The 23,869-nt window shown below is 39.7% G+C and overlaps 1 protein-coding gene across 2 annotated transcripts in view; it reads left to right on the top strand.

Moving 5' to 3' along the window:
• The window catches only part of GMPS (guanine monophosphate synthase), a 30,898-nt gene that overhangs the window by 2,669 nt on the left and 4,360 nt on the right, over positions 1–23,869 (top strand). The window contains exons 2-14 of one of the 2 annotated variants that reach the window (XM_080624373.1): positions 2,954–3,135; positions 6,441–6,555; positions 8,085–8,182; positions 9,250–9,353; positions 10,601–10,794; positions 11,081–11,246; positions 13,327–13,478; positions 14,169–14,342; positions 16,571–16,676; positions 17,771–17,886; positions 18,858–18,983; positions 20,650–20,765; positions 21,831–22,684. In XM_080624373.1, the coding sequence (XP_080480499.1) occupies positions 2,954–3,135; positions 6,441–6,555; positions 8,085–8,182; positions 9,250–9,353; positions 10,601–10,794; positions 11,081–11,246; positions 13,327–13,478; positions 14,169–14,342; positions 16,571–16,676; positions 17,771–17,886; positions 18,858–18,983; positions 20,650–20,765; positions 21,831–21,837 (1,656 nt within the window). In that variant the 3' untranslated portion in view covers positions 21,838–22,684. Of the gene's footprint in view, positions 1–2,953; positions 3,136–6,440; positions 6,556–8,084; positions 8,183–9,249; positions 9,354–10,600; positions 10,795–11,080; positions 11,247–13,326; positions 13,479–14,168; positions 14,343–16,570; positions 16,677–17,770; positions 17,887–18,857; positions 18,984–20,649; positions 20,766–21,830; positions 22,685–23,869 lie in introns of those variants that run through there. The other variant, XM_080624372.1, reaches the window with a different exon arrangement.

Here is a 23,869-nt window from a genome sequence, read left to right as displayed (position 1 = left end):
CTGCCCATAGTTTAAGCCTACATCTAAGGAAGCAGTGAGTTATTAGGCCACCAATTTAATTTTTTTTCCTTTTTGTTGAGGTGCACATTGTCTTGCTCATCTTCTGTATTCCCCATAAGGAGATCTGTATTGCTCAGTTGATGCAGTGCTTCCACTTGATCTTAGCTTAAAATGCCTTTAGCATCATCTGAAGAAAAACTTCCTGAGCTATGGTTAGCTATGGTTCTATGATTTTTTTTGGATTGGAGATTTTGGGAGAGTACTAATGGACTCCCAGCTAAACTTGTGCAATGAGCTATTACTTGAAGCCTTAAACAGCCATCTCTCAGGGCCATATAAATGACGAAGAAATTATTCTTATGTTGATGCAGTTGTCTGTGAGTGTGTTCTTCTGATCATTGTGCAGCAGGATGGGCTCAGTGAAGGGAGCCAAGTGCTCACATCCCAGGGACTGCCACATGGAGGCTTGTCCAGTTCATTGTGATGAAGTGGGATGTATCAGTGTCCTGCTTTTGCTGAGGAGAGCTAAGGAAGGTGAAGGTTCATTTGAGTTACAGACCTGCTTATGCTGCCTTATGCAACATTTCTTAGTTTCCTCCCAATAACTTTGAGCTCTGGCTGTTTTCACACACATCTCCCCCAAAGCTGTACTTAGGCCCACTAAATGGACATGATTGCTCAAAGCAAAAGCAGCTCTCTGCCTTCAGGGTAGGGCACTGAAAATGAGATTTATTTACTAGCTACAGATGTAAACGCTTGGTTGTCAGTCCAGCAGAGCTGATGCCAACAACAATAACTTGGGTTTAGTCTTTTTGACTGTAAAATGTAAAAGCTGCCTTTGCAGAGTTGTACTACTTTCTTCTTACTCATTCTGCAGGTTGGGAAGCACTGGGGCATCATATGTGGACAGCAGTGCTGGCAGGTGGGATGCATCTGTGTAAGGGCTGGCTATGCACCCTTGCCCATGGCTTGCATCCCATGCTGGTCTTTTGCAGATGGTAGTGGACCATATCAGACTTGAAGCCGAGAGGACTGCAGGGCTCAGACCCTTTGTGATACAAGCTACAGTACATGCTCTGAAACAATTAAAGACTTATAAAAAGCAGTAGTGCTGCAAGATGGGGTCAGGAAAGAAAGAATAAGGGCATTAAAGAGTAAGGGGTCTTTCGCAGAAATTGCTAGGTGAAAATGCCCAGAATTACTCTACAAGTGTAGAGTAAATACATACTGCTGGAAGGGAAGGCAGTTCTGGTGACCTCTTTCCATCTGACCAAGGGTTTGAAGGGGCGTTTGCTGCTGAAGTCTGCTCTCCTCCAACATGTGCCCTTTTTGTTGTGTAACCAAAGAGTAAAAAGTCGTTAAGAGCTCTCTGTTGGGCACACTTAGCTACAAACTTAAAGAATGAAATCAAGTAACTGACTCTAACCCTGATTTAGGCTTTTGAGGAATTTTGCACTACTTTTTCCACTTACATCCTTTGATTTAGATAAAACCTCTTCCAGCTAGTGTAAACTTTGAAAGTTTCCAGCATGCTTGCCTTCCTTCACTAATCTGAAGATAGTTATTGGAGATGTCTCTTTGTAGTTGAGGAAGAAAGCTCAAAGGCCTTTGCTGTGTATTTGTTGGAGGGAATGTGTCCCAGCAGGATGATGCTCTCTTCCAGACTAACCTGTGGTTGATTTGGGCATGATTATTGACCCACATGGAAATGCCATGGCATGCTGAAGGCTGCCCCAGCATCCTTCGGAATGGTGGGAACCTCCTGTGAGCCCTTGGTCAGAAGATGTGTTGCCTGGTACAAACATGCAGAACAACTCCAGCATGCCATAATTAAAACTTGAAATAATTGTAAACTTCAGGATGTGTTTTGAAGCAGTGTTTGCCAAAGTAAAACCCTTCCCAGTTTTTCCTTTATCAAATTGTATTGTCAGGGAAACAGTGTAAGCTTTAAGTCAAGTGAAAGACACCCCTAAAGTAAGCAATTTCTTTCAGCAGCAGAATTTTTTCTGCATTAATGTATTGGTGTCTTACAGTAAGGTTGTGTTCCCATTCTTCCTTGAAGATCCTCTGATAAGGACACTTCCATGGAATAGCTGCCTCTCTTTTTTTTTTTTTTTTTTTTTTAAGAAGAACCTCCTCTTTGCATATTCTAGCCCTCTTTCAGATTTAGCTGAAGTTGGCCAACCAGTGCAAATGTGATGGGGTCAAAGAAAAGAGAACCATTGCTTTTTTTCCGATGCACCATCTGCTTGAATGCTGCATTCAAAAGATGGTTGGGGTTTGTTTTGTTTTGTTTTTTTTTTTGAGATGGGGAGTGTGTTTGTTTACTTGTTTTGGGGGTTTGCTTTTTTTTTTTTTAAATCATTTAGAGACATTTGTTCTCAATTTCTCCTTTTTATTCTCTCCAGGAGGTAATGTGAATTGAAATTCAGTGTATGAGGCAGTGTAATGGGGAAAAGCTTTTTTCTTCTGCCTTTGCACTGTCCTGTTTTGCTCAAGAAAAAGGCATATGCTCTTAATTATCATAGAGTATGCTGGGTTTTATATGGAACTGTAAAATGGAAAAAGCTGGAGTGACTGTAGTGGTGAACAGGGCACATGATTTCTTATTTATGGAAAGCTTTCCTCTCATTAGTGTCTTAGAATTTTTCTTCCCTAATTTGAGCCCTGTTTGTTTTGAGGAATGGGGGTGTCATGTTTGTGTGGTTGACTGGGAGAGATGTGCTATATTAGTATGTGGCTACTTTATGTTGCCACCCATCTACTGATCCTTATAAACTTAAGGATCTTTGCATGAAGAAGTTTCTCAGTTAGTCTTTCCTGTTTTGCTGAGAAGTTAACATATAGGCCACCTTAGTAAGCTTTGCGGATGTTAGTTATTTGAGAGAGCATTTTTAAAGTCTGTGGTCTGTAATGTGTCACCATAAAGCACTGATATGAGTGATGTTCACAGCCAGAGAATGTTGGAGGAGAGCTCAAGGATGGGCAGCACCACTACGAGGGAGCCGTCGTCATACTTGATGCCGGAGCTCAGTATGGAAAAGTCATAGATCGTCGTGTACGTGAGCTGTTTGTCCAGTCTGAGATCTTCCCTTTGGAAACACCAGCCTTTGCAATCAGAGAACAAGGGTTTCGGTAGGTTGTTTCCTGCAATGCCTCTGACTGTGCTTTCTGCTGCTTCTCTGCTTTTGATCTAACAGGATGTGTGGATGTCTACTGCAGTGGTAATTGCCTGGGGTTTTATGAGCAATAGTTTTCATTGTAATGATGTTAATGATTGCATCTTCAACTTATCCACAGAAACACTCAAGCTTTGCTGGGGACACTTGTGCAGCAAAATAATTTTTTTTGCTTCTTAATGCCTTAGTGTCATTTTAATTATTTCCATTTGTAAGTATAGTTCAAGAGGTTGCATTTTAGAAATGGATCTGCAACAAATTATGTGATCTTGCTGTTTTACCTGTTAAGCAAGGGTAGCTATTAACCAAGAAAACAAGACTTGTGAGTTTCTAAAAATTGTTTAGTGTAAGTAAAAAAAAAAATAGAAATCACTAACTTGGGTATTGAAGGTATTGTGGTAAATCATAATTATGCCAAACAGTTTCTGGGAAGCAACCAAAAAAGCTAACTGAAACTACCCCTTGTTGTTTGCAGTGAGAGAACGTCTTACAATCATTTAGTACTTTGTACATTTCTTTTTCTTGCTTTATTAGAAGTACCAGGGTATACATCTCTTTTGGGTGGGGAAAATAAATACCCTGAAGGCTACAAATCATCAAAAATTTTACTTTTTAGTTTGGTACAAATGCAGAAATACGATGCATGTGTGCTGCTTAGTTGTGCCTGATAACAGATAAGACTGAGAATTTCATTTTTCTAATCACTGATAATTAGAGAACCAATAAACAGTATGTTTTAGTAAGTTAAATGGAAATTTATTGATCTGTTCTGAAAATACAGTGAACAGAAACCTCAGGAACTGCTGGGTGTATCAGGTAGCTGTTGTGTGAAGAATTTATCTTTCAGGAATGTCTTGAAAAATACTTGTCAGATCTTGTTTCTGTTTTCCAACAATCAAGTCTTTAAAAGATGGACATACCTAATTGCTGGTTTAAAAAGAATACCTGCAACTCCTCTGTGCTGGGTATGAGGTGTGGGTCATAGTACTAATGATGTTCAGTCTCAGATCTCTGCTGTATTGATGCAGGTTTGTAGTGACAAGACATTTTTTTCCCACTTTCTTTTCACAATTGAATGTTTTTCAAAGTCCTATAATTAGACTTGTTGGACTTGTCATTCCAAATAATTGCTTTCTAAAGTGTGGCAAAACCTCTTAATTCAAAATGTCACTTCTCAGGGTTAAATAGTGACTTCAGGTTATCTGTTACCCAGATTGATCAGTAAGCTTTGTGTCCACAATCTCAGTCGGTTGTTTGCATCCAGGAAAGCTCAACAAATACTGATGTCAGCCACTGGGTATCATTATTCAGGGACTGCCATAAAAATGGGTCTGTGGTTTTACTGCAAGATTTTTATATATATTCCATGTGTCATGGGAATAATCAGGTTTCTGTATTGCAACCCATGCATTGAATGGGCCAAGGAACTGTGCTTTGATCTGTGCTAAGGTTTGAGACAAGCAGCAAGACTGAACATTTTGCTAAACTGTATTTATATGTTGTGTTTAAAAAGCCAGCTTTTCCATAGTTTCAGAGCAATCTCTATTGACAAGTTTTGTCTAAATATGACATAAATGTTAGGAGTTTCCACAAGTTCCTTCCACAAGGGCTGAAGGGACATCACAGTCACGGGCTGTGCTGGTGCAAGTCTGAATTCTGGCACTGTCTGAGCTCTGGCATGAGTCCTGAGGTTGGGGTGTCAATGCATGCATTTTACTGTTGGTATTTTTACATGGATCCTGGTGTGCCTTCAGTCCATTGCAAACAGGCTTTCCAAAGCTGGGTCAGATAGCTTGGGAAGTGGTTTAAAGTAAACTAGAAAAAGTTATATTCATACTAAGGCAAGTAAGTATGTAAGAAATTACATGGTATTGCAGTAAAACTTGCAAAATCTGTATTCCATGCTGGTTTAACCTGGATAGTTGAGAAGATAGAGGTGTATCCCTTGCCTTCAGATCATATTTTTTTTTTTTTTCTTTAATGCTTGGGCACATTGGATAACCTTTCTGTGTTCTGTGGGATTTAAATTGGTATGGATAAAAGTAGATTTTTAAGAGTCCTTTTTGGAACAGGACAGTGTATAGCTATTTTGACTTTTCATAAGAATGTTCAATTTTTGTGTGGCTGTATTTCCTTTAATTAATATTAAATAGCATTCTGTGTAGTATTCTTGCAGCTGAGCATATGGTTGGCTTTTTGGGCTGCAAACACACACTGACAGGTCATGTTGAGCTTCTCATCAACCAACACCCCCAAGTCCTCCTCAGAGCTGCTCTCAATCCATTCCCTGCCCAGCCTGTAGTTGTGCTGGGGATTGTCCTGAACAGGTGCAGGATGTTGCACTTGGCTTTCTGGAACTTCATGACGTTTGTGCTGTCTCACCTCTTGAGCCTGTCCAGGTCCCTCTGGATGGCATCCCTTTCATCCGCACCTCTGTCAGCTATATGCTTACTCCAAAGCTCACTTGTGGATCCCAGCATACAAAGAAATAAATGTTGTGTTGTCCAACTCACAAGCTGCTGTACTTTGCCTCTGAGGAATGCCTCTGTCCAGCCCTCCGCCTTCTTTCTGCAAATAACAAATTTGATGTTCTCTGTGAAATAAACAGTATGTGAGGTATGGTACACCCGTGTTCGATCCTGGGCCGAGGCCAGAATGCATTGCCTAACTGGCTGGTGCTTCTGCAGTTCATGATCTTGCAAATCATTGTGGCTTGCAAAAGCTCTCTCTTCCCCTTGGAAAATATTTAATTTTCTGTTACAGCCTGAAGTATTAACTTCAAACCATACATATTTGCATGTGTTGGGCTTTAAATTCACAACCTGTTGCTAATGCCTTTTTACTTTGTAATCAGGATGGATTAAGAGACATTTTCTCAGCAGCTCTAGAGATTTAGGAGTCTGTTTTTTTGAACGCAGCTTCCTTGCTGATGGTGCATATGTGAAGTATCTTAATGCTAATACTTTGCATTTGATCCTAACTGCCTTGCCTTCTCTTGCAGTTGATACTCACCTGTGAGGAATTAAAATAGTTACTTTTTAAGGTAGTTTGTATTTGACTTTGTTTAAACTGATTAAATACCTCTCTGTTAAGCTGCTGGTGTTGACAGCTATAGCATAGCAAAGTTAAGCTATAATGTTAGGATATCTGTGATAAAATTTATATCGGAATACTTAGAGTTCTAAGAGTATTTAAAGCAAATAGATATTTCAAAGTAAAGTATACATTTTAGTTAATGTTTACTTTATCTTTTGTCTGCAGAGCTATTATTATATCTGGAGGACCAAACTCTGTGTATGCAGAAGATGCACCATGGTTTGACCCAGCAATATTTACTATAGGAAAACCAGTTCTTGGAATCTGCTATGGCATGCAGGTGATGTTGCAAGTTATGTTTGTCTATAGCCATCTCTTAGGCCTTGTTTCTGATACTAACTGCTACTGGACCTTCTTTTCAAATAGAAGCAGTATGCCACATGTGCAAAAGATATTTTTAAAATCCTAATTGTTAAACTGAGTTTACTATGTATTCTTCTCTTGGCTTTGCCATATTAATAGCATAAATGTTTTTTCTTTAAGTGCTGTGAATTAAGTTCCACCCTCAATTTTTATTGTCATAATAAATATAACCTGGAAGTCATTAACTAATCCTCTCTAGTTGGTGTTGGAAAATTTGCCCTTCATGAATACAAGTGCAATATGGAATGTTTTTAGCATAGTTCTTAGTGCTTAAACACCTCCCCCAGCATCTAATATTTATTTACCTTAGGACTTACTGGTGATCCTGCAGTGATCTAGTAGATCCAAGCTGTGAATGAAAAAACAAACTTCTAAGAAGACAAGGGGTGGATTAGATGCATGACTTCTGCTTGTGTAACTTGTGATTTTCCAGAGTTAGTGATTTTTACTGGTCTGGAAAATCTTTAGGAATGCTGGTAATCATAGAAATGGTGTTGGCACTCCCTGTTCTAAAGGGAAAAGTGTTATATTAAAATATGCCTTAAAATGCCAGGGAAATTGAAAACCCTGTTATCTAGCATCAAGTAGGGGAGTTCCTTAAGACTGACTTTACAGAAATGAATTAAGTGTGCATATTAACATACTACTACTTCATTATAAAAAATTGAAATTGGTCAAGTGCAATCAGTATAATATCAAACTGGGTCTAAACTGAAGCATTAAATCTCTGAAAACTAGAGTAGTTGGAATGTAAAACTCTAGAAGTATTTTTAAAGTTGTCAGTTATACTAGCAAGGAGAAAAAATGTTTGAGAATTCTGAAACCTAAGATGCAGATACCCAACTTCAAACGACAAGGTGAGGTTTTAGGAAGAGAAAACCTGGATGAAAACTGTACTACTCTGTAGTAGTACAAAGGGAATAGACTCAAGTTTTTGGCTGGCTCTCTAGAGCGGAGGAGACAGGTTTTGTGAAGCTGAAGCCTAACTGAGGGTCCTTAACTAAAGGATAGATAACTTAGGTTTTTGTTTAGCAGCATAACTATTTATTTTTTTTTTTTTAATGATAACTGGCTTCAGTTACTCAGCTGATTTGCAGAGCACCTATTTATAAGTGCAAGTAGATGTACACTATTGCATATGCATTATTTTGCAAATCTCTACCTGTTTTCTACCGTTGGGAATTTCTGGTGCTCGTTCTGCACGGCAGTGGTCCCTGGCTGTGCTGACGAAAAGCTAGCCGAAGGGAATAAGCCCAGTACAGCTCGGTGATTAATGTTGAAGAGATTTCTTACAGCTTTGGAAAACGAAGTATTAAATGAGTATAATAATGAAAAACTAGGTTGGTATGTATTGGAGGGCTAGAGTTGTCAGTCACAGGCAGACTGAGGTATAAACTGGTACTAGGTTGTGTGGTGCTTTTTCATGTAGTATCTTTGTTTTGACAGATGATGAATAAGGTGTTTGGAGGTACAGTGCACAAGAAGAGTGTTAGAGAAGACGGAGTGTTCAGCATTACTCTGGATAACACATGTTCACTGTTCAGGTGCATACACATTTTAGATTATCAAAACAATATTGGAAATACCAGTCTGGAAATTGGTGTCTGGATGAAAGGAGGGTTATTTTAAAGAAAATGGTGAAATTGCACCCATGCTTATCTGATAATTTGTAGTAAAACTTGTATGACTGTGTACATAAACAAACCACTCATTTAAACAAATACTTAGGCATAACTTCTCATTTGATTCTAGAAATAGAGATATATTTGCTTAGAATGTTGTGTAATGTTGTAGTATTTTAAAGTAGAGTGTCTTAATTGAGACATGGTAATGTGTACCACAACGTGAGTCTTTGTGTTAAGTAAGCTCTTGTCTTCTTTGCTGTACAGTGCATTAGTCTTGTATTGTTTGGCAGCCATCCAGTTTTTGAGAGAGAATAGAAAATCAGAAGCAATTTTCTTTTCTACCTTCCTTTAAGATTGCTTTGTGAGGTTTTTGTAAAACCAGAATTAGATTGCTTGGTAGCTTGTCAACATCTCTCAAGTTCCTTGTACTAATTTGAAGCATTCACTCATACCCAGTGTTCCAGTTTTATTAACTTTCTCCACTAGGGCTGCTGCAGAACTTTATACCCTGCCTGAAGTCTGTGGTGCCCAAATTGTCCTGAAAATACTTAGTTTTGAGCAAGAAAACTTCACTTAATTGAAATGAAAAGCAATACTTCCATATGGTTGGAACTAGATGATCTTAAGGTCCTTTCCAGCCCTAACTATTCTATGATTCTATGATATCCTGATAGACTCTTGATAGCTCTACACATCACAGAGGGGATGCTTCCCTATTGGCATGTTTATAAAAAACCCCACAAACCTACCTGAATTAGATTACTTCCTGCATGAGGGATGTATTGTGCAAGAACTTACACAGCTTCCAATGGAGGCATCTTGGAGCTGGATGTTACAGTTCTTAAGAAGGAAATCCTGCATATATTTTAGATGGGCCTGGTCAGTCATGTGCTTTTATTTGGATTCCTAAGGGCTTTTCTTGGAAAGGCAGGTGGTTAGGTGTTTGTTCTTTTTTTAATTGATTGTAGTTTTTAATCTTTCTTTAGGGGCCTTCAGAAGGAGGAGCTTGTTCTCCTCACTCATGGAGATAGTGTGGATAAAGTAGCTGATGGATTCAAAGTGGTTGCACAGTCTGGGAACATTATAGCAGGTATTATTATTTTATACTGAAATTGTCTTTTGATAATGTTGGTTAAAGGAAAGAATTATGGCAGAGAGTAATTAGAACCAAATGGGAACAGAATCTCTGTTATTTAACTTGCAGGTAAGTTTTTAACAATTTCTTGTATGAGTTTGCTTGTATGTTGTGCTGTCATGATGATAAAGAAATAGACATGAAAATGAATGGTCCTGTATTTAAATTGGTGCTTTAAAAAAACCCTATTTTTACAGTTTGCTGTTTTAAAGTATGCATGCGTTGTTTCTCTTTGAAATAAATATTGTGTGCCCTTAAGGCAGGGCAGAGGAAGACATGTACTGTTGTGTACATTGTAAGCGATGTTTGGGTTTTGCACTATAATAGTACGAGTCAAACACTACCTGAGTATTAAAGCTTGATTAACTTGTTATTGTATTTAATGTCATTGGATGAGTGTTCAACTGAGCAAAAATAATGGTGTTACTGAAAACAGTGTTTCAGATGTTAGACACAGGTTGTCCCACACAGGAAAATGTAGGACCTTAGGATTTGGTTTATGAAAGCTACTCAAATTATTTAATGCCAAACAGCCTCTTTGTGTCTCTTTTTCTAGGCTATGGGAGACCTGGAGAGGTCTTCAGTTTGCTGAGCCACTTAATAAGATCTCAAAGTATTCACCTGGCTTATTTGAAAATTTTCATTAAAAAAAAAATAAAAATCTTAAGGTACTGTTTTTAAGTTAGGTAACTAATTTGGGAAAAACTGACCTTTTAAAAGACTTAAAGTTGGTCTCTTTCACTGTATTCATTCTTTTTCATCATATTCTGGCTTGCTCTCAAACCAGTCTAGAGGTCATGCCTGCTCAGACCACTCTATATGTTGCTTTGCTATGTGAACTTTGCTGCGTCCAGTGTACAAATATAGGGATGTTTTCACAGCTTGACCAGCACAACCCTATTAATGTGGATGCTGCTGTGTCAGTTTGGCTTGGTTGTGGTGTTGTATAAGGTATCGTATGGTGAGGAAAAAATAAAGGCAGTTGATTTCCTGTTTTCACAATGGCTTTCCTAGGATGTATGAGTGGTTTTCATGGTTTCTGAGACATAGCATGTTCTAGATCTGTAACAGTATTTGTGTTCCTAATCTTAACCAGAATCTTGAATTTTGCTTGGTGATTTGTGCCAAAGTGTGGCAGAATAAATCACTTTTTTTTTTTTTTTTTTTTTTTTTTTAATGTTAATTTCTTTGCACCAATGAAGGCATAGCAAATGAATCTAAAAAACTGTATGGAGCACAGTTCCACCCTGAAGTTAGCCTCACAGTGAATGGAAAAATGATCCTGAAGAATTTTCTTTATGATATTGCGGGATGCAGTGGTACCTTTACAGTGGAAAATAGAGAGCTTCAGTGCATTCAAGACATCAAAGAGAAAGTGGGCTCATCAAAAGTTCTAGTAAGTAGATTAAATTGAAGCTGAAAGATAATTTGCAAAAGCCTGACAAACACTGACACTTAAGTTACTTGGGTTAATTAAATGCAGAATTGTCATGATTTGGGTACTATATTAAACAGGTTTGGAAAGTTTGCACAGTTGGGTCAGTGCACTACCTGACTTTGTTTGCTTCAGATCATTGACTGTTCTGATCCTCATAGCTGTATCTAAATTATTTGTTAACATTTTCTTCGTAAACAGCTGACCAAGTTTTGTTTTGTTTTGTTTCTTTTTTCTTCATCCTTAGGTTTTACTCAGTGGTGGTGTAGACTCCACAGTCTGTACTGCTCTCCTGAACCGAGCTTTAAACCGAGATCAGGTTATAGCTGTGCACATAGATAATGGATTTATGCGCAAAAGAGAGAGCCAGTCCGTGGAGGAAGCACTGAAAAAACTTGGGATTCAAGTTAAAGGTATCATAATTTTGTTAAATGTACCTGATACCACTAATGATGTGGCCAGTCTCCTAAAATGTACATTGAGTGTTTTGTTTCATTGATTTGAATTTATCTTTGCAGTTCTCAGACTTTAACATAGCATGGTTGCTAATTTGGATCCACCTAGGCCTATGCACAAAATTTCAAACCTAAGATAGTAAGCCTTACTTATTTGATGGGAACGTACAATGAACTGATCCATCTCTTTGGTAGCTGCAGTCTGCTGTTGGAACACAACAAAGCAGTGGACATGCATCTCAGTCACTTTTCTGCTGATGAGTAATCCTTTTCAGCCTCTGCAAAACTAATTTGATTGCAGTTTTATTCAGTAACATGATTAGCGGTGCTCCACTGTGGCTTTATTTCTTGTCCTTGATCTCTTATTTATATTCTGAATAGGTGCGTTTTAGTTGGTTTTGGAGTAGCTTGTTGAGAAGCAATATATTATGTGGGAGCAGAAGGTACCTTGTCATGGCTGATAAGAAGGTTTAGAGCTTTTTGGTAGCTGAAGTATGAGGAGGTCAGAGAAGACATTCTGTATGGTTGAGTTGTGCAAAAATAAGAGCTGCTTTATACTGCCTGACTGATTTATTTCATGAGTAATAGCTGCCTATTCCTGGGGCTGTGTGTAAGTGCTGTTGTCAAGTGATTCTCTTGTGTTTTGGTGAGGAAGCATGACACTAGGTGAGCAATGCTTTCCACTAGTCTGACAATGTGAAACAGTACAGGGAGCTGCATCTTAACATTTTGCAGATTGCACTGCAGTCTCTTGACATAGTAAAGTCTAAGATTAACTTTGTTCTGCACACATCGGTGTTTTTGCTTTTACTCCCCTCCCTTTATTATTTATTTATTTCCACTTTTTATTAGTTGAAAAATTTGTGTCATGTTCTTCCACTTTGTAGACTGATAAACCTGGGCTCTGGCAGGCTGCCACAGTAACAAATTGAAGGAATCCCTTTGCTGGAAGTGCTCCTTCTGTAGGTCAAGGAGTTCAGTGCTGGTAAAAGATGCTGAAGAGCCTCCTAGCTGATCTCTGCATTGAGAGACTCTCTAAACTAAGAGGCATAATGTACCATGAGTAAATACTGCATTATTTAATTTTGGTTGCCGAAAGGCCTTGGGGAAATACCATCTTGTAAACTATTTAAATAAAGCAAGTAGATTATAATTTAAGAAAGAAGGCAAGAACTGAACTTTCACATGGTTTCCTAGCCTCATAATAAGGAGGAAAAAAAAAAAAAGCCCTCTAGAATAGGTTAATAAAAGAAATGAAATGCTTTTTTTACAGTTAGTTCACAGAATCACAGAATATTAGGAATTGGAAGGGACCTCAAAAGATCATCTAGTCCAATCCCCCCGCCGAGCAGGAACACCTAGATGAGGTTACACAGGAAGGCGTCCAGGCGGGTTTTGAATGTCTCCAGAGAAGGAGACTCCACAACCTCCTTGGGCAGCCTGTTCCAGTGTTCCGTTACCCTCACTGAGAAGAAGTTTCTTCTCAAGTTTAAGTGGAACCTCTTGTGTTCCAGTTTGAGCCCACTACCCCTTGTCTTACCATTGGTTGTCACCGAGAAGAGCCTTGCTCCATCCTCGTGGCACTGACCTTTTATATATTTATAAATGTTAATGAGGTCACCCCTCCATCTCCTCTTTTCCAAACTAAAGAGACCCAGCTCCCTCAGCCTTTCCTCATAAGGGAGATGCTCCACTCCCTTAATCATCTTTGTTGCCCTGCATTGGACTCTCTCCAGCAGTTCCCTGTCCTTCTTGAACTGAGGGGCCCAGAACTGGACACAATATTCCAGATGCGGTCTCACCAGGGCAGAGTAGAGGGGAAGGAGAACCTCTCTTGACCTACTGACCACCCCCCCTCTAATAGTTCTTGAGGTATTGAACAGCCTTATTTAGTGCAGTTAATAGTCAGAGGACAGGAATGATATTTTTTTTTCTTTTTTTTTTTCTTTTTTAAAGCAATAGAGTGAAATTTATTTTTTGCAACCTTGCATAACAATTTTTATTGGCTTTGCCAAAAAATTCCTGTAATTTCATGCAGTGGTGAATGCAGCTCATTCATTCTACAATGGTACAACAACCCTGCCCATCTCGGATGAGGACAGAACTCCACGTAAAAGAATTAGCAAGACATTAAATATGACTACAAGTCCTGAAGAAAAAAGAAAAATTATTGGTGACACCTTTGTTAAGGTAATATTTATAACTATTTGTTGGTTGCATTTTTTTGGGGGTTTTTTGTTTTGTTTTTTAATAATACAATTTCTAGATACATCATCTACATGAGACTGTTTAATTCTTAAGTACTGTGGACTCAGTGGCATCAGTGGTCTTGCAAGTTGTGGGTGACTAAAAAAGCCATTGGTACACTACCATAAGCCTAACGCTATTGGCAGCCAGTCAGTGGTCACAACATTGTTCTCACGCATTGCGTTAGATCCATCATAGTGTTTAGATATGCTGTGTTGGTTGGCCATTCATTTCTGTTGCATAAGCTCGCATGTAATGTTTTTCACTAAATCAGTGAGTAAGGTGAATTAGGGTGTTGCTTTGTTGAAGACAAGCCATTTTCCATCTATCAGCTACGAGTGCTGGTGATGGACGGAGAACATAGCATTTAACAGGCAATGATATTCTTGTAGTCTGAAGGTATATTTTCCTTTTTCTGTTCACCAAAAACAGGGTTATAGGACTATTTCAGCAGTGGGTTAGTGTCATAATTACTCCTCCTATTTGTGCTTTTGCAGCTCAGTAGCATTTGGCATGTTGGGCAATCCATTATCTTCCTTCAGACCTTTGACAACAAAAAAATATTGGAATGTGGTTTTTTTCTCTTTTTCTTTTTTTTTTTTTTTTTTTTTCCTTCCCCTCTCTACTTTACAGATTGCCAATGAAGTTATTGGAGAAATGAATCTGAAACCTGAAGAGGTTTTTCTTGCTCAGGGTACCCTCAGACCTGATCTCATTGAAAGTGCTTCCCTTGTTGCAAGTGGCAAAGCTGAAGTCATCAAAACCCATCATAATGACACAGAGCTGATTCGGAAGTTAAGAGAAGAGGTAAATGAAAATGGGATACTTCTGATGAATCCTTCTGGTTCTCACAGATGTGAAACTGAGTACCAAAACTGAACAACCTCTGTTTTGTTGCTATAACTGTCCCATGTTGATGAGAACCTATTCTGATGAGGCCCTTCAGGTTCTACTGTAATACATTGCAATTTATTACACTTATTTCTAGTTGCTGCATTCTCAAAGTAGTTAAAATTGTTTAAGTACTGGATACTGAGAAAGATGCCAACATATTGAATGTGTGTTCTTTCAGGGGGACAGTGGTGTTCTCAGCTGCAAGCTGAAAGCTGTTTCCTCACTCTTACTTTTTAACCCTCAAAACAAACCTGTATTCTAGTAAGGAAGCAGAGCAATACCATATGTCTTTAGCAGCAGTGTGATTTAAGACTTCCCAGACAACTTTATTCTGGTTCAGCTGGAATTCACGATGTGATGGTACACATCATAAGATACGACTTATTCCTTCTGTTGTATCTTGTTCTGAATACCAACAGTGATGATATATTGAAAAAATGTGGGATCTGAGCATGGTGTGAATGGTATGGAATAACGGGTGAATACTGTCCTGGGTTCAGCAGTAGCAGTCATTTTTCTTAGTAGCTGGTGCAGTGCTGTGGTTTTGACTTTCAGTCTGGGAACAATGCTGATTACACTGATGTTTTTAGTTGTTGCTAAGTAATGTTTACTCTGACCAAGGACCTTATGTCTTATGCTCTGCCAGGGAGGAGGAGAAGCCAGGAGGAAGCAGAGACAGGACACCTGACCCAAAGTAGCCAAAGGGGTATTCCATACCACAGCACGTCATATCCAGTATATAAACTGGGGGCAGTTACCCGGAAGGCCCAGATTGCTGCTCTGGTCAGGCTGGGTGTTGGTTGGTGGGTGGTGAGCGGTTGTGTTCTCTTCCCTTGTTATTTCCCTTATTATTATTATTGGTGGTTTTCCCAGGGTGAGGCTCATCCCTTGCACTCCAGATATGCTGAACCCTCCAGTTTCCCCAAATGTGAGAAACTCAACTGCATAGTTTGTGGTAGTGAGGGATAATGGGATCCAAGGGGATCTAAATAGTCAAGGGGATCTAAATAGTCAAGGGGATCTAAATAGTCAAGGTCTGGCACATCATGGAATCAGGTAAGACCAGTGACAGTGCTTCAGTGAAAAGATAATCCACTCCTGTTGAGAGAGGGCCAAAATTCTCCTCCTCTTAAACCTCTTGTAACATTCAGCACTGCAAGCATAGTATTATTCTCTCCTTGGAGAGAGAGAATGAGAATGATACACTTAAGTGGGTTGAAATCTAGGAGTAGTTCCTTCAGGTGCCTACAGGGATGAGTTCTTTCTGTTCTTTTGCAGCTTTTGCATCATATTTCTAGTAACCTGATCGGCTGTCTGCCAGCAGCATGCTGGTGGCACAGAGCCTGTTTGCCAGTTGTCAATTTTAAGAACCCACAGATCTTTCTGAAATTGCCCAACATGGACCCCTATGGAAGATGACCAGTGCTTGAAGATAATATGAGCACAGGATGTTGAGCTGAGGATAAGCAGCCCAAGTTCTGTCCCTTTGATCGTACTTTAAATCGGACTATTTAGTCCAAAGTCCAGAAAAGATTTCTGAATACCTTTCCTGTGCAGAGCTCTAAGTGTTAGTAAATGTAGGAGACTGCCCTATTTTGCCTTTTCTGGCATTAGAATGGTAAGTTCTCTAACAGTATTATAAAATACTCTTAAGAAAGAACCAACACAAGACATCACATAAAAGCCCTGTCAAAGGTGCTCAGTTATTAGGAAGTGCTCAACCACAGGAGAGAAGAGGAATTGTTAATGATCCATGGTTCTAATATTCATTGCTGCACAAAGTATTTCCAAGGCTTTTAGATTGGTTTGGACATCTGGCAATGACAACGAAGGTCTGAATTTGTGAAGACATAGCTGCAAGGTCAGGCTGCCTCTGTCTACACTGATTGAGCCATTGATACTTCTGGCACAAACTTAAACTTCCTTGTCCTACGTTTTGTCCTGCAGCTTTTTTGCAAAGCCCGTATTCACACCCATAAGTTGTTTGTTTTGTTTTTTTTTTTTTTCTTTCTCCAGTGTTTATGTAAGTATCGGCAGCCATTCTGTGAAAAGCATGCCCGTTTGACTGCCACAACCTAAACATTAGAGGCTTTTTGTTTGAATATGTACACTGGAGGGTAAATTGCTTTTTCTTTTTTAAGGGTAAAGTAATAGAACCACTGAAAGACTTTCACAAAGATGAGGTGCGAGTGCTAGGAAGGGAACTCGGTCTTCCTGAAGAGCTGGTTTCAAGGCATCCCTTCCCAGGTATGAGACTTGGTCTGTGCTATTTAATGGCAGGCTAAGGATCGCATCAGTATTGTTTAGAAGATACTTAACCTGCAGTATGTTGGAATATAAAACTTACCTCTAAACACAGAAGTTGATGATGGATTGAAGTTTTTATTTAAGCGGGATCCTCTTTCAGGAAAAGAACATTTCAAAGCAGCTTTATTACATATAGTGATTAAAGGAGGAGTTTGTAATTGAGTTTGCTTTTAGCTGCATTTGTTTCTTTTTAGTTGTATAAGCTAAAGCAAGAATTATCTGTCAAGTGCAATTGTATGCTGCCTGAGCTGTCAAATGTGTCTCATGTGAAATAATGGCTTATCTGCCTGCCTTTTTAAGGGGCATTTGCTGTTTTGAAAATGATTGCATGGAGAAAAGATTGCACAAAACAAAGAAACCCCAAACCCAAACAAACAGCAAACAAAACACCAAACTTGAAAAAGCTTGCAAAGAAAACATCCAAGTATATAATACAGGAAAATCCACATCTTTTAAGAGGGGTGTGTTGTTCTGTCCATATGTTTTAAAATCATCCTGCAGGGTGTGTAGTAGTCGCTGACAGAGTGCGTAGGCTGTTGTGCTAATGCACCTGCATTGCATGAAATGTAAGAAGCTGTCTTCAGACACTTCAAGCAAATTACATATGCTTTTGTATTAAGCAGTTTAAAGGTCAAATAGCTGTCGGAGGTCTTTAAACCCAGTGGAGACTCAGCTGTACGTTAAAGCCAGCTCTTTTATCCCAGTTGCCTACCAAAATGAAGGCGGAAGTTCTTGTTCACTTTGACTTGCCATCCACCACACTTCGTCACCACTAACTGCTGCTTTACACAATCAGCCAATTTAAGATGTAGGTAAATAAAGCTTAAATGTCCTGAACAGAAATATTGTTCTGGAATAAACTGCTTATATATTTTTTTTGGTCTTGTAGGGTGTTTAGACAACTGAAGTGTAGGTACCATGGCAAAATGTACTGTACTCAATAACTGACCTGATGTCCTAGATGCTGCCGCATATTTTGCTGAAAGTCGGGTTCCTGTTGTTTGATATAATGCTTTTTCAACTTTGCATTGCAGGTCCTGGGCTGGCAATCAGAGTGATTTGTGCTGAAGAACCTTATGTGTGCAAAGACTTCCCTGAAACAAACAACATTTTGAAAATAGTGGCAGATTTTTCTGCAAGTGTTAAGAAGGTAACAAAATTGATAATTTCTAACAAAAGTAATAAGACCATTCTGTAGTGGTGTGCAATGAGGTTTCAGCTGCTAGAAGTTTAAAACTACTTGTTTGGGCTCTTTAAGGAATAATTCATCCCAGTGCAATTCACTTGAAGCCACTCACTACAGTACAGTAGAATTTTTATCACCATGACTGGTGCAAGTGTTGAATGTTTTCTCGATAATGGAAGCTTACAGACCTTTCAAATAGTAAATAAATTTTGTTTGTTAAACTTTGCGCAGATGAGATTTCTGGAGGTACTGCAAATCACTTAGTATCAGAAAAAGATTTTTCCCTCCCTGAAATAATTGTAACACTTTAGATTTGCATCCTTAAGAGTCCCTGAATGTCTAAATGAAAGTGCAGGAGTTGAGGAACAGATGTCCTGAACAAAAACCTGAAGTTTTTAATTGGTGGTGTTTCAGTTCGCAGTCTTTTAACTGTTACAGCTTTTGTGATAATTGTAAGCTCACCTGAACTAAACTACAGGGGGGCTGAAAAGTTCTTGGCAGAGGTCTGTTCTAAGGTGTAAGTTCAGAGCAACTTCCAAAACTTTTATAAGTATTGAAGGTTGAGGATTTACATCTGCTTGTCATTTAAAACATATTGTAGTGTAGCATAACAGGATATTGCTTTGTTGTCTATGAAATAGACAAAAAATGAAAAATACAGTTCTGTGAAAGAGAGAATGAGCATAGGAAAAAAGCTTCACTTACGGTCTTGGAGAGCTTCAGCTTGAAATACATACAGTCTAATCAAATACAATTGGTTTTGCCAAAATTTAGTTGTTAAATGAAGGGTGTGTTTTAAATAGTTTCCAAGGGATAAATGTAGACTAAATTTAAGCAAACAGCTACTTAAATAATAATTTCGTTTGTACTGTGTAAGTTCTGTTTGAGTGTTTGGGGACTTCATTTAACATGTTTTTTTCTGCATCTTTGCACAGCCACATACTTTGCTGCAAAGGGTCAAAGCATGTACAACCGAAGAAGACCAGGAGAAGCTGATGCAAATTACAAGCCTACATTCACTGAATGCCTTCTTGTTACCAATCAAAACTGTGGGGGTGCAGGTAAATGGGTTCATTTGAGGGATGTTCTGAAGGCTGCTTCCTAGCAGTGTGGCAGGCTGCAGTGAAGTTTAAGAGTTGTGGCTTTGAAAATAAAGAGCTTGATGTAAGAACATAAATGTCAAATGACCGTGATACCAATGTTGTAATTTGTCACTGCTGGTAGTGCAAAGGTGTCAAGATACCTGAATAGATACTTGAGTAAATGCCTGGTGGTGTATTTGAGGACAACATTAAAGTTGAATAATGCTGGTCACTTGCAGGCAGTTTCTTTATGCCATTCATTGTCTTGTAGACCCGTAATCCTGTGGTTCCCTTTAAGGTTTAGAAGTGTGTGCTCACAGCCCAGAAAGCCAGCCATATCCTGGGCTGCATCAAAAGGAGTGTGACCAGCAGGTTGAAGGAGGTGATCCTGCCTCTCTACTCTGCTCTCGTGAGACCTCACTTGGAGTATTGTGTGCAGTTGTGGTGTCCTCAACATAAAAAGGACATGGAACTGTTGGAACAAGTCCAGAGGAGGGCCATGAGGATGATCAGGGGACTGGAGCACCTCCCATATGAAGACAGGACAAGAAAGTTGGGGCTGCTCAGCCTGGAGAAGAGAAGGCTGCGTGGAGACCTCATAGCAGCCTTCCAGTATCTGAAGGGGGGGCTGTAGGGATGCTGGTGAGGGACTCTTCATTAGGGACTGTAGTGACAGGACAAGGGGTAATGGGTTAAAACTTAAGCAGGGGAAGCTTAGACTGGATATAAGGAAGAAGTTCTTTACTGAGAGGGTGGTGAGGCACTGGAATGGGTTGCCCAAGGAGGTTGTGAATGCTCCATCCCTGGCGATGTTCAAGGCCAGGTTGGATGAGGCCTTGGGTGGCATGGTTTAGTGTGAGGTGTCCCTGCCCATGGCAGGGGGGCTGGAACTAGATGATCTTAAGGTCCTTTCCAACCCTAACTATTTTATGATTCTGTAAGTCCTAGACTAAGTTCATCAAAAAAACCTTGTACTATATCCTTATCCTTGAGAGGAGGAATGGAATCTGAGCAGTGCAGACTTATTCAGGATATGGAAACACTTGAATCCATGCAGTGGCACAGTGTTTTCTTTCAGTCGCTAATGCCATGTGCATTTTTATGGATTGTCCTTTGGCAACAGAAATATAAACCAAATAGAAAGGCTGTTTTCATGGAATTGAATGCAATAACTTGGAAGATTTCTTTACTGGGTAGTCATAGCTGTGAAGTACCTTTCTTTGCACAATCAGCATTGAATTACGGCTCTTACTATTAACTGCTTAATCTTGTGTGTTGCTTCTGTAACTCTCTGCAGTCAGCTTTCATTACAGTTTTAAACAGTAGTGTCCTCAGCACATTTCTGTACTTAGTCATATGGTGTCATGAAAATACCAATACACTGTCAGTCCCTATGTTCTGGTCACCTTATATGAATCTTTCCATTCTGAATATTTCTTTTTATATGCTCTTGTTAGCTCATGAGAGGTCTGTCATCTTACTCTGTTTTCTCATTCACCTGGTGTCTCTGATCATATTGACTTCACCAGTTTAGTGTCTGCTAAATGCTGGCACAAAATATGGTCCCGTGGCCTACAGGGTGAAAGGGAACCTATTTTAGCAGGAAAGCTCACATTCAATTATTATTTTTCTTTTTAATTTATAGGGTGACTGCCGTTCATATAGCTATGTTTGTGGGATCTCTAGTAAAGATGCTCCACACTGGGAGTCTCTTATGTTTCTTGCCAGGCTTATACCACGCATGTGCCATAACATAAACAGGTAAGTATTTTGAATTATCTTTGCTTCTAATGTATGGAAGTTTAGCATGAACAAACATTCTCCTGTTTAATCTATAGTATAATTCTTTTGTGTGTTGGACAGGTTTATTATGCAGAGGTTACAAATAGATAAAAAGTCAAAACATAGGCTATTGATTTTTTTTTTTCCAAGCTTGCAATTCCAGAAATAAACCAATCTTCTGATTTTCTTTAAGCACTTGATTAGACAACATCCGGTGTAACCTAGGCAAAATCTTTTTTGAAGGATTCCAATCCTGCTGATAAATCTGGGTGTCGTGCAGTATTTTTTCTTGCTTTGTGTGCAAAAGAATTTATGTGGGACTGTCAGTTCTAATGGCACATAGGTGACATCCAAAGCTGGGTTTAATATTTATTGAACTCTCTTATGGAATCAAGTAGCTAGAAAATGTATATTCATAACTTTTCTAGCAGGTGAAGTTGCTTAGATAGTAAATCAGTTCTAGAGAATGCTTATTCTCCTTGCCTGGCTGTAAGCTGTTCAACAGAACTGCTTGTAATTGCTTATAGCAAAACTTAATTTTGTCACATAAGTGGCATCTAAAGAGGTGTCGCTTACATGATATTATTAAAGGTGAGATCTTGAATTGCAAGATACTTCTTTAAATGCAGAGCAAACCAAATAAGGACTGTGTATCCTGGATTTGCAGCATTGCTGTATTCTTTAAGCCCTTTTGGATTTAATACTATGCTTCTGAATATACCACATCTCTGGGAGTTCTGCTGTACCAGGGTATGTTTTTGGAGTCTTTCACTGCTGTTCATAGGGATGCTGAAACTGGCAGTGTGAGGAGAGCACTGAAGTAGTTAGTCCTCTGCCCAACTATGCTTGCAGATTTTATATTACAAACAAATATATAGAATTCACTGGCAAAGGCTCTGACAACACCACCCAAGTCTTGGAAGGCAGACGCAGGGACTGTGAGAATGAAGGCGCTAGGCCCACTGTAGGAGAGGATCCAGTTCGAGACCATTTAAAAACATAAATGTACACAAGTTCATGGGACCTGATGAAATCCATCCGCAGGTCCTGAAGGAGCTGGCGAATGAAGTTGCTAAGCCATTGTCCATCATATTTGAAAAATCATGGCAGTCAGGTGAAGTTCCTGACGACTGGAAAAAGGGAAATATAACCCCCATTTTCAGGAAGGGGAAAATGGATGACCCGGGGAATTACAGACCAGTCAGTCTCACCTCTGTGCCTGGCAAACTCTTGGAGCAGATTCTCCTGGAAGACATGCTAAGGCACATGAAAAACAAGGAGGTGGTTGGTGACAGCCAGCATGGCTTCACTAAGGGGAATCCTGCCTGACCAATTTGGTGGCCTTCTATGAGGGGGCTACGAAACTGATGGACAGGGGCAGAGCAGTTGACGTCATCTACCTGGATTTGTGCAAAGCATTCGACACTGTCCCACATGACATCCTTGTCTCTAAATTGGAGAGACATCCATTTGATGGGTGGACCACTCGGTGGATAAAGAACTGGCTGGATGGCCGCACGCAAATTGTTATGGTCAATGGCTCAATGTCCGGCTGGAGACCGGTAACGAGTGGTGTCCCTCAGGGATTGGTGTTGGGACCAGTCTTGTTCAACATCTTTGTCGGTGACATGGACAGTGGGATTGAGTGCACCCTCAGCAAGTTTGCCGATGACACCAAGCTGTGTGGTTCGGTTGATACACTGGAGGGAAGGAATGCCATCCAGAGAGACCTCGACGCGCTTATGAGGTGGGCTGATGCCAACCTGATGAAGTTTAACCATGCCAAGTGCAAGGTTCTACACCTGGGTCGGAGCTACAGGTTGGGCAAAGAAGAGATTCAGAGCAGCCCTGCAGAGAAGGACTTGGGAGGGTTGGTCGATGGGAAAATGAACATGAGCCAGCAGTGTGTGCTCGCAGCCCAGAAAGCCAACTGTATCCTGGGCTGCATCAAAGGGAGTGTGACCAGCAGGTCGAAGGAGGTGATCCTGCCTCTCTACTCTGCTCTCGTGAGACCTCACTTGGAGTATTGTGTGCAGTTGTGGTGTCCTCAACATAAAAAGGAAATGGAACTGTTGGAACAAGTCCAGAGGAGGGCCACGAGGATGATCAGGGGACTGGAGCACCTCCTGTATGAAGACAGGCTGAGAAAGTTGGGGCTGCTGAGCCTGGAGAAGAGAAGGCTGTGTGGAGACCTCATAGCAGCCTTCCAGTATCTGAAGGGAGCCTACAAGCGTGCTGGTGAGGGACTCTTCATTAGGGACTGTAGTGACAGGACAAGGGGTAACGGGTTAAAACTTAAACAGGGGAAGCTTAGACTGGATATAAGGAAGAAGTTCTTTACTGAGAGAGTGGTGAGGCACTGGAATGGGTTGCCCAGGGAGGTTGTTGAGCTCCATCCTTGGCGGTGTTCAAGGCCGGGTTGGATGAAGCCTTGGGTGACATGGTTTAGTGTGAGGTGTCCCTGTCCATGGCAGGGGGGTTGGAACTAGATGATTTTAAGGTCCTTTCCAACCCTAACTATTCTATGATTCTATGAATGTAAAGCTTGCATATTTTTCTTCTTTGGATTTTAGACTAATATTCTTGGTTTGTATCTGCAAACTCAACTTGTGTGAATACATCATAGTAAATCCTTGTATGAGGCCAGGCAGACAGTATCATACTTTGCTTTTTGTTCTGCAACATATAAACCACAGTGAATGAGAGTAAGGAATAAAGCTGATGTGACTGGTTTGAATTTAGGAGATTTTTTATTACAGATATAATTATGTAGATTTATAAATTGCAGTGTTACTGCCCTGTGTTGAAAACACACCTATTGATTAAGAACAAGGTTTACTATTTTTTGTTGGTTTCCTATCAGGAGGAAAGATAGAAATTGTAGACACTTATTACATAGCTTTCCTGTAATAATCTTAAATTTTACTGACATCATAGTAAAATTGAAAAAATGTGCTTTGTGTTACCGCTGAGTTTGTATATCTGTGTTTTCAGAGAAGTATTCCCTGAAGTAATATTTGGGCTATTGATAGTCTCTAGCAAGCCAAAATAGATTAATATGTCTGACTTCCAAAGCTAGTATG

Source organism: Psittacula echo (assembly GCF_963264785.1).
Source record: "Psittacula echo genome assembly, chromosome: 7".
Taxonomy (NCBI): domain Eukaryota; kingdom Metazoa; phylum Chordata; class Aves; order Psittaciformes; family Psittacidae; genus Psittacula; species Psittacula echo.
This window is presented reverse-complemented; position numbering and strand designations above follow the sequence as displayed.